Source organism: Nannobrachium achirus (assembly GCF_963921795.1).
Source record: "Nannobrachium achirus genome assembly, chromosome: 18".
NCBI classification, from domain to species: Eukaryota; Metazoa; Chordata; class Actinopteri; order Myctophiformes; family Myctophidae; genus Nannobrachium; species Nannobrachium achirus.
The window spans coordinates 51,473,140-51,490,672 of NC_137825.1; the positions used below are offsets into that span (position 1 = coordinate 51,473,140).

The 17,533-nt window shown below is 43.5% G+C and overlaps 1 protein-coding gene across 1 annotated transcript; it reads right to left on the reverse strand.

The window, feature by feature from the left end:
* Window positions 1–5,199: 5,199 nt before the first annotated feature.
* On the reverse strand, window positions 5,200–5,880 carry LOC308303177 (charged multivesicular body protein 2a-like; the record flags this gene model as incomplete). Its single annotated transcript, XM_080747501.1, has 1 exon — window positions 5,200–5,880. The coding sequence occupies one exon, from the start codon at window positions 5,878–5,880 to the stop codon at window positions 5,200–5,202; it is 681 nt and encodes a 226-aa protein (XP_080603627.1).
* Between the last annotated feature and the right edge of the window lie 11,653 nt (window positions 5,881–17,533).

Genomic DNA, 17,533 nt, shown 5'->3' on the forward strand with positions numbered 1-17,533 from the left:
GGTCCACGTGCACAAAATAGTAATCCCTTAACATGGAGGCCGACGGTCGATCTCATCTGTCCATTTTCTCCAAAAAACACTTTTGAAGCCAAGGATGGCATTAGATTCTCGCTACAATAACGTAATAACAAAGGCAACGATCGGCCATTACAGCAACGGCATGGGATGACGATCGCTTCCGTTGAATGACGTCATGACGTCAAACCGGAAATGTTTACGCAATGGACTTCTGGCCTTCAAAATAAGAGAATGGCCGCGGATGGAGCCTGAGAGAGGCACGCTGGACATTTTAACCCGTTCATGTCTGGAGCACTAAATGGGTTAAGTGCTTTGAGTGAGATGGCAACAGGTAACTAAACTCTGGTGGAAAAAAAACACACTTGTTGTTCCTCAATAGCAAGGAAGCAAAGAACAAAAGAATGTACTTGTCATGAGACCAGACATGCACGCAGCTTTCTATTTTGAGATGGACTTGCTTGAGGTCACACAGTCGTGCACTGTAGCTTGCCGCTCTAATCAGCCGTGCGTGTTTCAGTCAAAACAACATAATTGTAATTGTTCTCACTGTATTCCTTCACACAGCACTGATAATGACAGGGGACACACATACACAACAGTGATTCTTCCTAAATCGTAATTATATTATGCATGAAGTGGGAAAAGGAGACTCGAGATGCAATGGAAGATTGTAAATAGAGTATTTTTCCCCCCTTCACTTCACTTCACTTCACTATGCATTAATAGATCTGTCCGCAGATCATATTTATTTATTTAACCAATGAACTAATGACGATTTTGGATCCATTTACCGGTATCTTCTTTCCATTTCCTGAAAAGCTTTTGGACATGCAAGGTTTCCATCCAACCAGCAGAGACGATATCTCCCCACTCATTGCCCAGGGAAAAACTCCGATCTACAAGCACTTGTGTGCTTGTAGGTCGGCTGTTTTCACTAGTTTAAATCATTTTTAAAATGATAAATACAAAACTAACGCTTTTGGACATACAAGGTTTCCACCCGACAACGACGAAATATAACTCATGTAATTGGCCCACTTGTCATGATCTGAAATGGCAAAGTAGCAGCAGCGCTATAGAGAGCTCTATAGCGCGCAATGAGGGCCTCTCCAACTCTTTTTCCCGGGCTGAATCAGGGGCCCAGCACGTCCCTGACGAACACAGTGTGCTAAAGACACGATCACAACGTGCCTTGAGGGCTTCGTGCTCATAGGCTAAGCTGACTGAATGTGCAAAGTAAACAATGAGTATCTAAACGATTAGATGAAATGAAAAAGAGGCACTGTTCGAGTGATTTGTTTTTATAAATTATTCATCTTCCTAAATTCGCTTAGTTATTGTTCACGGATTGCTTGCCTCCGTGTCATATTGGTTTTATGTGCTACTTTTTAGGCCACTTCAAGACTCGCTTGACGATTATGATGGGTTGGTTAGTTGGTATTTCCACTCTAAATAGTAAACAGCCTTTGTCTCTGTTCATCGTAAATGTGGTAATACAGCATTTGTTATGGATTCCTGACCTTGACACGTCGATTATAGACAAACTTAAAAGCAAACAATTTAATATGTTTGTATTTATAGCTACTCCTACTTTCACTGTCTAAGGATGCTGTTAATCGGGAGCAATGGGCAACATTTTGCTCATTTTGCTGCGAGGTGCTTAAACTACAGTGCACCGTTCATTGCGATCAGGTGCAGGTTAGTTAATTCAAAAGAACCACTGCTCCATTCCAGGCACGTGCAGAGAATGTTAGAGAGGCAGGGGCTGAAATTTCTAAAAGGTCCTTTTAGTGAAAATATTGGAAATAGCAGACCTCCAAGCTCACAACGCTGTGTTGTGAGTGCATTGGCTATTTTCAATGCTTGACTTCTACACAGAGATGGCAATTCTTTCAAAATAAGATGCTGCATTCAAGTTCAGGAGAGTTTGGACATGTAAATTCTCTTGAATGCTGCCTTCCAGTATGGCATGGAAAGAGGGTATTTGCGTTTCTTTCATCTTTGTAAAAACTGCATTCATGGTCTGGAGAGGGCACTTTTTACAGATGGATAAAAGGGCAGGGGCTCAAGCCCTCTTTGATGTCTATGTGTGCACGTGCCTGCTCCAATCATCTCCAATCAAAGCTGAAATGTAGGACATAATGTGGACATAAAAGTTAAACTTTACACCCCAATTTGAGAAAGATTATGATAGCACTGAGATGCAATTGTAACGGCGCAGTGCCATCTGTAAGACAATTCCGAACCGCCAATTAACAGGCAATGACTACACGGAAAACGTGGAACCATAACTCAATAGCTAGGAAACGTGTGCGTTATTTTAATTCATAACCTACACGGCGCGCGCGCGCACACACACACACACACACACACACACACACACACACACACACACACACACACACACACACACACACACACACACACACACACACACACACACACACACAATCTTTGTCCTCCCAAACTTTTCCCGATGTCCTTCTTTTGTGAAAACAAACGTTACCCCCTCCATGCTTGCGTATAATACTGGAGAATCTCCCTCCCCACAGCCCCCGTGAAATATTCGCCTCAGGGCGTTTTGTCAAACTTCTCCCACTTCAAAGTGTCTCGGCATCCACAGAGTCCACGGGGGCTTTGGCATCAATTTTGGATCATAAAGCGGAGGAGAGAGCCAGGAGGAGAGAAGGACCTTAACAAGGAACCACCAAGAGCCAACCGTGTTTTTGCCGATAAAACCTCATGTGAACGGAGGTTAACAGGGGAGGGGAATGAGTTCAACCAGAGATTTCTTTGCATTGCTCGTATTGTGAATGTATCTGAAGGCCTGTTCAGCAGTCGGCGATGATGACCAAAGTCAAATAAACAATACAGCTATAGGCAGGGACGTGCTGGGCACCTGATTCAGCCCGGGAAAAAGAGTTGTAGAGGGCTCATTGCGCGCTATAGAGAGAGATCTCTCTCTATAGCGCTGCTGCTCCTCAAAGATTTGCCATTTCAGATCATGACAAGTGACAAGCCAGTGGGCCAATTACATGAGTTATTATATTTCGTTGTTGTCGGGTGGAAACCTTGTATGTCCAAAACCGTTTGTTTTGTATTTATCATTTTAAAAATGATTTAAACTAGTGAAAACAGCCGATCTACAAGCACACAACGCCTTGCACCGCGAGGCGTTGTGTGCTTGTAGATCTGCTGTTTTCACTACTTTTGTGTGACGGCCTTGAATGATGAAGCAGGGCTTTGCTTTGCGAAAAAAATGACAAATTTGAAACTTGGAGATACGAGGTTTCTGCCCGACAGTGACGATTTACTTTGTTGGCCGCTCAGCCCCCAAAATGGAACAAAGGTCGACATTTCATTTTAATTTTTTTCCTAATGGCCGGCCTGGACCGGCCGGGAATGAACCGGCCGTTCGGGAGTTGTCCCGCTTTTCCCAATGGCCAGCACGTCCCTGTCTTACACAGGCAAAGGATATGTAGCTTATTCCCCCTTGTGGGGAATCCACTCATGAGTCTTAATTTATACTTGGTTGCATGCCAGTGTATGCACCCCAAAATTGCAGATCTATACATACAGTACAAGCTCACGACACGTCGGACCATGTCGTTGTGAGCTTGTAGATCAACTATAACTAACGCCAACCCCCAACAAAACACAAAATGATTAAGCCTGTTCTTTGATTGTGTATGGTACACATTACACAACCAAAGAACAGGCTTAATACTTGTCTTCAACAGATCACATCCAATAGGCAAAAGAGACATCGCAGTAACTACAGTACTGCGTACACAGGTGATTATGTAACCGAAACCTGCTGTCTTGAGGCCCAGAGAAGCTGGCATGCCTCCCCCACTAAAGGACATGTGTTCCTTGGGGTTGATTAAGGTAAGAAACTGCGGATAGGCCGGAATTCTCCTTCAAGGCCCTGCCTGGTGGAAACCAAGGTACTGGTATTAGCTGATAGCGTGATAAAGTGGGACTCCCCTCTTCCCAGCAATCCTGTAGCTTCAGGGTGGGCTAACAGCCAAAACAACAAAGAAAAGGAAACGGAAGAAGAACAACCTAAGCTTACCTCATATCACACCAAAAGGAACCAAAAAGACAAATCAATAGCTTTAAAACATCTAATCAAAGAAATGGAATCATGTACAGTAGTAGAGCTCAGAATCCACATCCACTCCAATGTGGCTCCAATGTGGACCTTGGATCTCCGCTATTGGCAGCCGTAGGCGATTAGGTAGAGAAGCTGCCTGGGAAACAGAAGCCCCCCCCCAATATGTATTACTTGCGCCAGCAGAGTGCGCAAGCACTGCGTTCGGTGTTTCTGTCGCTTGTCTGTGTTTACGCCCGTAGCCAATCACGGACCAGCATTCTTGGTGACGTCACCATCGACTAGTGCAACCTGATATAAATAACAGACAGGCCCACAGACGGTTAAACAGATACACAAACGCAGTGCTTGCGCACAAGTATGCCATACGTGGCCACGAGTGCACAAGTTGCAAGTTGGCTCCTCGACAGAGTGCAGTCTAGTTCATTCAGCGTTGAATTCATTCAGCTCCTTCATTCTCATTTGCTAACAAGTGCTTCACTTAGGCTGATAATGGCTGTTCCTGCTGCTATATCTGTGTCTTAAAGGGCTTTAAGATACTTTCATACTGAATATTTACACGTTTATCTCTGTGGATTGTATGTTAATATATATATATCAATCTATGCCCTTGAAGGGTTCTATGTTGATGCATAACTCTGTATCTTATGCTCTGCTTCTGGGGGGTTTGGGATCTCAGATCCTGTGCGCAGGTAATCTGTAGGAGTCACACCACCAAACTGAATGCACTATCATGAACTAGAACTGCACTCTGTTGAGGTGCCAACTTGCGCCTTGTGCACAAGTAGGCCCTTGTGCACAAACAAGTAGGCCATATATGGCCTACTTTTGCACCAGCAGTGTGAGCCATGATGCCAGTGGTGAGCGCACACCACAGGCATCACTCCTGGCGATGCCAGTGACATCACCACTGGCATTACCACTGCTGGTCCCTCATTGGCTGTTAATGATGACGTTGCCAGAAATGCTGGACCCTGATTGGGCTACGGGCTTAAACACACGTACCTACCTTTACATATGCAGCCGAACGCAGCAAGTAACTATGCAATGTTTGTCTGCCAACTGTTTCAGTCTCTGCGGATACAATCACCCCTGAGGTTTTTCAGCCGCCTCTCCAGGTCAACGTCAGCGTCTGCCAGAGCATCTTGGGTCTCTGCATTCTTCCGCTCTCTTGCCTCCGACGGGCTGCCTCCGGTGGCCGGGAGGTCTAATAGCTGATCCGACACACTGAGGCCCAGTTCGTCCAGCACTTGGGACACGATGGCGTCGCTTTCTTCCTCGTCGTCCTCGTCGCCCATCGCGTCGTCCATGGCGTCGTTCATCATGTCCTCCTTCGTGTCCATGACTTCACTCTGTCGCTCGAACTCCACCATGATGTTGTTAACCTGAGTCAAGTTGAGCTGTCTGTTCATGCTGGCCATGGCTTTGGTGACGTCTCTCATCGCTCGCGTCATGCTGTTGTTCGCCGTTAGCGTCACAATCTGGAGACTGACTCCCTCCACCTTCGCTTTCAAGAGGTATAACTTCTTGATGTGGTTCCTGGTGCGAACCAGGTCCTTGGCCATAATCCTGACGACGTCCATTTGCCCCTGCTTAGACGCTTTCTTTATATCGGCGATGATTCTCTGCTGCTGCTGCTCCAGTCTTTGCCGTTCTCTGTCCAGACCTCGAATGGCTTGGCTGAGCGCCCGCTGGTTCTGTTTCAGCAGCGTCTGCGGGGTCTTCTTCTTCCCAAAGAGCAGGTCCATCTTGTAAGAAGTCTGACGGGAGGTGATGCCAGTCAAACAGGTATTTTAATCGCTAGGATCACCACCAATTTCAAACGTACCAGCTATAACGATTTGTTTCCTACAATAAGACCTAAAATAGAAAGAAAAGTAGGAGTGGGGACCAAAGGATTTAATGTGACCAGCCTGTGACGTCAGCCATCTATATGATGTCAGTTATATATGCTGATTTCAGTAGTGTGTGCAGGGAGACATTTTGAACGGCTGTAATGTTCACAAAGGACTTTACATTGCCAGGTGTAAAATTGCGTGATGTCATCCTGATGAGGTCAGCAGCTAGATATCTCCATATTTGGAGATATCTAATGTGAGATGAGGTGGGATGTGTCAGTCATCTCCATATATGGAGATTCAACTTCAATGCGCAACCATGGCAACTGTCAACTGCCAGTGCGACGTGAGAGCAATTGAGAGCCTTCGCAACACCAGGCATGACAGAATTGTTGATATTATTACAAAAAGATCAGATGTGTCACCTATGTTTGATTCCTCTGTTGTGTTTTACAAAAATGATTGTGTAAAACCAGAAATGTTTCAATTAAATATGAAATATAACGGCAAATACTCCAGATGTCATTGTGATTGACGGCAGAACAGCAGAGAGGTTTTCCTATCGGAAGTTGGCTGTGCTTTTGATTCAAGTTTAGAGGAAGCTTTCATAACAGGTTAAAGGAGCTATACTTTGTTTACATCCCTTATCAATCCATATAAAAGAATAGAAGAGGGATATAAACAAAGTCAGCCTGACAACGGCCACAATGATTATCTTATCATTATTTTACACTTTTTGAGGTCATTTTTAATAGAAACACATAATATGAAGCTTAATCTTTTTTATAAAATCTTTTTTATTTATTTTAGCGTCCGTTTTTCAAGAAAAAGTTGACTATAGCTCCTTTAAATGCCAACCATTAGTACAGGCCACTATCTAGGGCTAGGCTCATTGTTTTTATATTTGGCAGCTTGGGCCATGTCCACAAGCTGGTGGTCAGGGGCTTGAGGATTCTGGGGCTGTCCAAGTGTAAGGCGAAGCAGCTTGCAAAATACTGCTCAATCTCCTCCATTATAGGCAGGTGATCTTTTTGGAGGAGAAGGTGCTATCTGTACCCATAATTATTTATGCAGTGTTGGTAATAACAGACTGAAGTGTATGACCATTGCAGGTGTTGATTCTGTCAGGGACGGATTAACCCCCACGAGGGCCCCTGGCCTATCATTTTTTAGGGCCCCCCCCACCCTCCACTTTAACCCCCCTCCCTCCCGACGCGCACTACCCAGTTCGGATTTTAAGCCATGATGATCATCTGTGGGCCAAAAAAACACCTGTAGACAACAGAGGAGGGGCCCGCACATGATTTTTGCCAGACCCATGAAATGGGTAGGCCTACATAAGCAAATGTCGGTCTGTCCGGGTTTTCTATATAAAGGGTATATATGATGATGACATGATGATGACATGCCTACAAAAGGCATGATGTCATAAATGATGATGACAGACAGGGGGTCTGGCACAACCAGGTTGACCTGGTCTAGTTAATTAACGTATACATTTAATTTGAGTAAATTGTCAATGACCATGCGGTCCTGTTCCCCCAAGGGCCCCTGAGAGCCAAGGGCCCCAGGCAACGGCCCCACCGGCCCAATGGTTAATACAGCCCTGGATTCTGTACAGTCTGGACTTGTTTGGATTCAAGCACTGAGACACAAGCATGTGGGACACCATGAAGCAACTGAAAAATATGTGTGTGCCCCTTGTAGCCTAATGTATTTTATTTTTGTGTGTGTGTGTGTGTGTGTGTGTGTGTGTGTGTGTGTGTGTGTGTGTGTGTGTGTGTGTGTGTGTGTGTGTGTGTGTGTGTGTGTGTGTGTGTGTGTGTGTGTGTGTGTGTGTGTGTGTGTGTGTGTGTGTGTGTGTGTGTGTGTGTGTGTTTAATTCCAGAACAATAACACAGGAAAGGAGCTCACATAAAGTGAGAGGCAGTCAGCTGTATTTTATTATTACAAACACAGCAGCAGGTCACCCGGCCTTCCAAGGGGTTTGCGAAAAATGAGAAATTAAAAGGATACATAATCGAATACACTCCCCCAAAATGCACTTTCTGTGACATTATAAGAAAATGTCTCCCTCGGAAAATGGAGTCAGAAATCAATGCGTCTCAATTGTTTGTTTGCTGGAGCTCCCGAGGTCCATAACAAAGTTCTATATTTCTCCAGAGAGCGGCCGTTGAACTCCTTGAACTGAATATTGATCACGTGCCAAATATCATCGACTAGAACTTCCCTCACATTCAACTGCATGGACACATAGGCTCTCTCTCTCTCTCTCTCTCTCTCTCTCTCTCTCTCTCTCTCTCTCTCTCTCTCACACACACACACGCACACACACATGCACACACGCACACCTCGTCGTTGTCGGGTGGTACGTCAGGCACGCACGCATGCGCGCACGCACGCACGCACCAAACAAATTGAATTTTCCTACTATTCTTATCCATCCAAAACTAGCCTCGGGCAATCTTTGTGTGGGCCTGAATTTGATAGAAAAGACAACAATATGTGAAAAGGTTCATTTTTGTAGACTTATATCAGCCGGGTGGAAGAGCCTAGGCTTCCCAATGATGCCACAGCCATTACAGTCATAGCGGGATTTAGTCTCCTTTATGGTAATCATCATCATTATTACTCACAGGACAGGCACACACACACACACGCACGCACGCACGCACGCACGCACACACACACACACACACACACACACACACACGCGCGCGCGCGCCCTGAGGAGATGCGCAGAAGAAGAGGGAATCATTCTCGCCATCCACACATTGGCACTTTTCAATATCTCCTCACCGCGCGGGCCATATTCACTTTATTTGTTTTCGACGCTCCACCATAATTTCTCATCCTTCATTTTGATTCTCCATTTGCCAAAACAGATTCAGAGCGGGATTTATTACCTCTCCCTCTGGCTCTTTACTGTATATCATGGATTACCAAAATAGCTACTGTACATTTTCACGGAGCCGTGGGCTGTACTGTGTACACAAAGCAACAGCAGAGGACACAGGCTGTCTGTCAAGCTTGCAGCTGATAAGACTCCAGTGGCCGGTTGGTTGCAATGGTGCATCTGAGGTCCCTGTCCACACATGTCCCCTTGTATGGTTTAAGCCATTTAGGCCTAGAATTATTGAATGGTATAACCAGTGAAAAATAGCAGATATACAAGCTCGATCTGCTATTTTTGAAAAAGTCGTGAAAATGTGTGCAAATCTTTGAATATATGTATTTTCAATGCAAATGTTTGTAACTCAAATTTTGCTTCTGGGTGGTCCCTGGAACAAAATATTTTGAGATGGGGGGTCCGTGGTCAAATAAATATAATTTTGGGGGTCCTTCACATGAAAAAGTTTGAGCAGCACCACTGACATAGTAGTCTCTCAAGAACAGACTAACTGAGCTCCAGTTAAGTGAAAAGGACCTTTTCTTTGACGATGGCCGGCCAGATTGCTGACATAGAAATATAGGTTTTTCAAAAAAACCTTAGAAGGATTCAAAAAACACTTATAGAATCGGGTCAAAAAAATTCTAATTTTCTCAATTTTTCAAAAATAGCAGATCTACAAGCTCACAGCGCGGCACTCAGTGCCGCGCTGTGAGCTTGTATATCTGCTATTTTTCAATAGTTAAAGCATAAAATAATGATACACAATAATGTGTGCCCGTTCTAACTCTGTTTTTTGATTTGATTGAATATTTTATTGGTCACAATGAGTAACAACACAAGTACAGTAGTTACATTTACAGCACAGCACTGGTACAGTTAAACATCCTGCCCAACAGGAACATCCCAATTAGGCCTTTTACAGTCTTGTTTACGTTGGAAGTCCTTGGCACTAAATTTAAAGACATGGCAATAATAACAAAACAATATTCGTGGCATTTAATAAAAAATACACAAAACTCTATGGAGTCTCACTTCTCGCCTGTCTTATGGGAGAAAGTGATGACTACTTATGCCTCTGGCCTGAAAGGTGAATTTTCACGTCAGCCTTGAAGCTACATGTCTTAAGGGAAACAGTCAAGGAATTCCACACTTGAGAGTATTGTAGAAGTAGAATGTACCCATATTTGTGCTATGTGTTTATTACTATGTGTTGTGGCTGTGGGTGTCGCTAACTTTTTGTAGGTGTTCTGTCAGATAAGCAGGTAATATGGGGGTTGAGGGCCGATTTGCATTGACTATTTTGAATGTCAATCCCATTTTTTGTTGTTTAACCCTCAATAAATGTACATGTAAAGTATCTTTCTCCCCTCAATAACATCCTTAAAGGATATTCACATAGGCCTGTCACAACATAATCATCTAATCTCCTAATCGTCATAACTGTTTCCATGTTGAAAATTGTGAAAAATAGCAGAAATAGCAGATCTATAATAGATCAGCTATTTCCGCTATGTTTCCGCTATTTTCAAAAATACATTTAAAGTATAAAATGATTAAATCTGCCCTGTAAATGGAAAACAGAAATTATGAAAACCTTGTATGTCCAAAACTGTTCGTTTTGCGTTTATCATTTTAAAAATGATTTAAAGTTATACCATGTAACTTTTTTGGAGCGGTGAAAGCGCTCCCAATAGACCGGTATGTCCGTGGCTGGCTGGCTGGCTGGCTATGTGGCTGGCTGGGTATGTCTGTAGCCTGGCAATACCTTGAGTGGCCACACAAGTTAAAGGAGGGGCGCTGTTGTGCAGGCACAAACACACACACACACACACACACGCACACGCACACGCACACACACACACACACACACACACACACACACACACACACACACACACACACACACACAGATTCACCGCTCCACTTCGAACCGAGGTTTGATTTTTTATAAAACAAATCTTAAAATTGTCCTAACTGTTAAATCACTAAAGTTTTAGAACACCCACTCCGTTATTTTCAGCTTCTAAAGCCTTCTCTTTATATGTTTTCTATGATCCTTACCGGGGTCCGGTTTTCGCGAAAAAATAGCGTCATCTGCATCATCTGTATACGTTGACCAATCACATCGCGGCTCATACACACATGATACACTACCGGCCAATCACAGCTTATCTGCCATGGTCTTCAGGAAGTAGCCTCGCTCAGCTACAGTTGTTTACCATGGTGAAGGATTCTTAACCTCTTAATCCCCAAATCCTGGCCAGAAAAGATGCGTTCTACCCCTCCACGGATTTGTATCGGTCGCGGGGGTTTGCGCCGCCGCTCCGGTGGTCCGCGGCAGTGGTCCGCGAGTGACTCCGGGCGAAAAACGGCCGAAAAAAGCAATACCGCTACTGACCACTAGTTTAGCAACTTACACAGTATAACTTTAAACTAGTGAAAACAGCCGATCTACAAGCACACAACGCCTCGCTGTTGTGTGCTTGTAGATCTGCTGTTTTCACCACTTTTGTGCGACGGCCTTGTACGATGAAGCAGGGCTTTACTTTGCAAAAGAACGTACACATTTGAAGCTTGGAGATACTAGTTTTCCGCCTGACAACAACGATATGCGGAAAAGTGTTTTCTATAAGCCAAAACATTGGGGGTCCAGCTTTACCTCCACCTGTCCCGATTCATAAAAAATGGCACAGGCATAGATCAACGCACGCACACTCATACAGTACCCCTCTTCCTCAGGTATTTCCTGCCCAGGTCATTTATCACGCGTTCCTCCCGCTATAAGCCACCATTCCTTCCTCCTCCATCCCTCTCCGCTGACCCAACTCTCCTCGCTTCCTTTCCTCATGCTCAGAGGTGTAAAATAACCAAGTACATTTACACAGGTACTGTACTTAAATTCAATTTTGAGGTACTTTTATTTCCAATTTCCAATTTTCGATACTTTTACTTCTACTACAATCACATCCCAGAGGCAAACATTGTACTTTTGCTCCACAACAATAATTTGAAACTTTTAGCTACTGGCTACTTTGCAGATTTATTACATAAGTAAGCCATTTACCATGAGAGGGAGTGGGTTGTTGGCTGTTTTACCACTGTTTCAGGGTTGTGCCACGAGCCGTAGGCGAGTGGCAAACAACCCTGAAACAGTGCTTTTCTAGCACTTTTTCCTTATAAATGAAAGAAAACACAGTTGTAACTTGCAAGGATCTTTAGTTACAATCATTAATTGTTTCAGTGGGCGGGGTCCATGAGCCAACTCAAGGTTGTTGGCCTATTTACCACTGTTTTAAACCAATCAGAATCCAGTATTTGAACATGTGACTAGAAAAAGTGGTAGAACATACATTAACCACTTCAGCCCTATATACATTTTGGCCATTTGAAAATAGCCGCATCGCAACACATTGTGAGCTTGTAGATCTGCTATTTTCAAAAGAATTTGAATTTGGCACGTTCTGCACAATGAGTAGCCTACTTTGTACTTTTGGTTCTTTTAAGTGGGCTACATTTAATACCGGTAGCTACTTTTGTACTTTTACTCAAGTACATTTTGAATAGGCTACATGCAGCATTGATACTTTTACTCAAGTAAGAAATGTGAGTACCACCACTGAGCCCCCTCCAGTCCAGGCGTTTCAGATGCAGCGCAATAGGCTGTTCATCACAGTGAAAGCAGCCGCACCACAGCAGCGGCCCAGGGGTGTCACAAGGGGGGGGGGGGGAGTGGAGTGGAGTGGGACTGAGTTATAGGGCCCAAGGTGGAAGGGGCCTTAATTATTTTATGCTTTAGCTATTGAAAAATAGCAGATATACAAGCTCACAGCGCGGCACCGAGTGCCGCGCTGCGAGCTTGTAGATCTGCTATTTTTGAAAAGTCGCGCAAATCTTTGAATATATGTATTTCCTTTAAGCGGACATTACATTTTGTAACTCAAGTTTTGCTTCTGGGAGGTCCCTGGAACTAAATATTTTGAGATGGGAGTCTGTGGCCAAATACTTAAAATTTTAGCAGATTTACAAGCTGGGGGGTTAGAGTTGTATAATTATCTGCTATTTTTCAATAGTTAAAGCACAAAATAACGCATGATAATGCGTTCCCAGTCTAAATGGGTTAAACCCCCCACCCCCTATGAAGAACATTCATAGGGGGGGCCCGCAGTGAATCCTTGTATCCAGGGCCCAGGATTTGGTGTGACACCCCTGCAGTGGCCTATAGCGGTGCCGTGCCGTGAGACCGTCTGCTGTTGCCAAACACACACACAGCGGTGACAGCAGAGCTAGGGCCATATCGAGGCTGTGGCCCCCGGACAAATACGGAGAAACTGAGACAGATCCCTTTGAAACCATGACATAGACACACAGGCACACAAGTCCCTCTCCCTCACTCTGCACGCGTGCGTGCACGCACACACACACACACACACACGCACACGCACACGCACACGCACACGCACACACACACAGGGACATGCTGAGCCCCTGATTCAGCCCGGGAAAAAGAGTTGTAGAGGCCCTCATTGCGCGCTATAGAGAGAGATCTCTCTCTCTATAGCGCTGCTGCTACTCAAAGATTTGCCGTTTCAGATCATGCAAGTGACAAGCCAGTGGGCCAATTACATGAGTTATATTTCGTTGTTGTCGGGTGGAAACCTTGTATGTCCAAAACCATTTTAAAAATGATTTAAACTAGTGAAAACAGTCTCGCATCGCGAGGCGTTGTGTGCTTGTAGATCTGCTTTTTTCACTACTTTTGTGCAACGGCCTTGTACGATGAAGCAGTGCTTTGCTTTGCGAAAAAATTTATACATTTGAAACTTGGAGATACAAGTTTTCTGCCCGACAGTGACGATTTACTTGGTTGGCCGCCCAGCCCCCAAAATGGAACGAAGTCCGACATTTTATTTTTATTTTCTTTCCTAATGGCCGGCCTGGACCGGCCGGGAATGAACCGGCCGTTCGGGACTTGTCCCGCTTTTCCCAATGGCCAGCACGTCCCTGCACACACACACACACACACACACACACGCACACACACACACACACACATACGCGCGCACACGCACACGTTCTGCTTCCAGATAGATTGCTTGGGAGAATTGTGCTGCAAGCGCAACGTGGCACGGTGCTATGTATTCCCGGACTGCAGTGGCAGGGTCACTCCAGTTCAGTGTTCCGATGATAAAATATTCCTTGGATCCGCTTATACCACTGTATATAATCCCCCGGACGGCACCCCCATACCGTCATGCACTATGCAAGCATGCAAAAGGCAAATTGAGTCAATTTATTCTAGGATTTCCATGAGACTATAGAGCTGCTGCAACAACTGTATAGATTAACCCATTTACCGGTAGGCCTAGAATTATTGAATGCTTTAACTATTGAAAAATAGCAGATATACAAGCTCACAGCGCGGCACCGAGTGCCGCGCTGCGAGCTTGTAGATCTGCTGTTTTTGAAAAAGTTGTGAGAATGTGTGCAAATCTTAGAATATATCTATTTTTAAAGAGAACGTTTGTAACTCAAATTTTGCTTCTGGGTGGTCCCTGGAACTAGATATTTTGAGATGGGGGTCCGTGGCCAAATACATATCAGTTTGGGGGTCCTTCACATGAAAACGTTTGAGAACCACTGACATAGTAGTCTCTAAAGAACAGATTAACTGAGCTCAAGTTAAGTGAAAAGGACCTTTTCTTTGACGATGGCTTAGCCAGATTGCTGACATAGAAACATAGGTTTTCCAAAAAACCTTAGAAGGATTCAAAAGACACTTCGTCAAAATTCTAATTTTCACAATTTTTCAAAAATAGCAGATCTACAAGCTCGCAACGCGGCACTCGGTGCCGCGCTGTGAGCTTGTATATCTGCTATTTTTCAATAGTTAAAGCATAAAATAATGATACGCAATAATGTGTACCCGTTCTAAATGGGTTAACGATTATCGATTTTCTTAGCGAACATTGTAGACCTATGTATAGTTTGACCTATACGAATGAACAAAAACATTTAATTCATTTCTTATAATTGACTAAATAGATTAGTCTGGATTTAACACTTAAATCCCCTTTTGTAGGTCTACTTTGTTAATGGTGTACACAGAAATAGAGCAAAAATATCCCATCTACAAGCTAACAGTGCAATCTTTACCATTTTAACCTTTCTTTTCACATTTTTACCTCTGTAACGGACCCGCAGGGGGGATTCCATGTTCACAATGTGCTGTCCCAGAGAACTTTATTTTGAAGGGTTGTACTGATTCACTCTCACCTGCATATTGTCGGGCAGAAACCTTGTATCTCCAAGTTTCAAATGTGTTCATAAAATGATGATCACAAGACTGTCACACAAAACTAGTAGAAGTGAAAATAGCAGATCTGCAAGCACACAACGCCTTGCCGTGCGAGGCGTTGTTCTTGTAGATTGTCTTTTTTCACTAGTTTAAATCATTTTTAAAATGGTAAATACAAAACGAACAGTTTGGACATACAAGGTTTCCACCCGACAACAACGATATGCATAGATATACTTGTGACATAATGGTCACCACTTTACGGAGACACTGACTGTGTGCCTAATTATACAGCCACTGTTTATGTACAACTAATCTACATTGTAGAACGTCTTGCCATCAGGGGCGTCAATTGGGTATGGCAGGGGTATGCAGCTGCCATACCCTGGGTCCAGGGGGAAATAAAAGTTACTTTTAAATATGAATCTATGAATGTCTCTTTATCTATCTTTGCCGGTCATTATGTTGTTAAATTACAGTAAAATAACTACAAATGCAAAAAAATTGTCACTTTAACAAGGTATTATATTATATTCTCCACACTTTTATTCTCCCCATCTTGACAGAATGGTATATTCCCAGGTTCCGCAGGTCAGCTGCACAGGTGCAATGCATTATTGTTAATTGTTTACTAACATGCCAAGTTTAGCTGCACTTGAAAAAACATTCCAGGCTTCCATATCCAGCCCAAGAAACCGTAGAAACCTGTGTAAAAAAACTGACAAAACTAGTTTTTTTCAGACATTGTGAAAAAAGGCGATCTACATGCTCACAACGCCTCGCGCTGCGAGGCGTTGTGAGCATGTAGATCGCCTATTTTCACAATAGAACCGTGTTATACAAAATGTAATGCCTCTTTTCCATGTTCTTTGCCATACCCTAGCTTTGCCTGAACTGACGCCACTGCATGCCATCATGGCTGTGTACACTGTATTCCTATCATTCTCTCTATCATTTCTACAGTATATCTGTTATGACTCATATCTCCTCATCACACAATGGATCTGCCATGATTCATATCTCTTGGGCACGTTATGTGGCCAGTGCTATTATATTCCCTGCGTTTATCAATCCTTAGAACTTGTCTATTCGTCTGATGCTGCCTAGTCTTGTCTTCTTGTTCTCCGAGCTTGCAACTCAAATGAATCATCATCACTCACCACCCTTAATTAGTTCTAAACGAGGGTGGTGACGCATTTACTATATCTACTTTTCAGGAGAGACGGACATGATACAAGCCAAATTTCACATGCACAATCAGAAAAATCTTTCCCTAGAAAAAAAGATTAAATAAAATGACGCAATTGTCTGCAATTTGACATACAGTGTAGGTTCAAAGAGTTGAGGGGGATTATATATTTAAAAATATATATTTTTATTTTATTTTTCTGTAACTCAGTTATCTCCCACTTTATATTTCACCTTTCTTGAAAAAGAGCTAAATCTTGGTCTGCTTCACCCAAAAACCTTCAAGGTATCCTTAATGCAAATTAATTCAAAGAACATACTGTAGATAGCAAAGCCACATACTGTATGATAGGAATCTTCTAACATGCAAGTAGCTCTATTTCCATACTGTAGCAGTGTCCGAGTGACCTTTTTGAACGCATTTTAAATCTGAGGCTTTTTTTGTATATCATTTAAATCGTTTCGATAAAAGAAAAACTGCTGCTATTTGTTCCAAAGTGACTGAAAAGGATTGCTGCTATTTGTTTCAAAAAGCTTTATGTAAGGGATAACATGTGGTGGTCATTATCGAGTGATAGGAGCCCGACAGGTTGATATGTCACCGACGCGGAGCGGAGGTGGTATATCAACCTGAAAGGCTCCTATCACTCGATAATGACCGCTGAGCGGTCATTATCGCTTATTGCATGGTTACTTACTAAATAAATGAATACATAAATAAATATATATATATATATATATATATATATATATATATATATATTTCCTTGCTTATATAGTGAAAGTGTTGCACTGGCCGAGAGTGGCTGTCCGCAGAGCGCAACGTCGCCTCGACGCAAACAAGGAAGTGTTGATCAAATAGAATCCATTATATACTATACCACTCTCACAGCCCAGACTCTACACACATAGACATCAAAATCAAAGGGGACTTGAGCCCTTGCCCTTTTATCCGTCTGTAAAAAGAGCCCTTTCCAACCCATAAATGCAGATGGTGGAAGAAATGCAAATGCCCTCTTTCCATGCCATACCTGAAGGCAGCATTCAAGAGAATTGCCTTTTCCAAACACTGAACTTCAATGCAGCGTCTTATGTTGAAAGAATTGCCCTCTCTGCATTGTGTAGAAATCCATGCCGTTTCACCACACCTCCAGTATTGACTTGCCTATGCTTAGTGGTATCAAGCA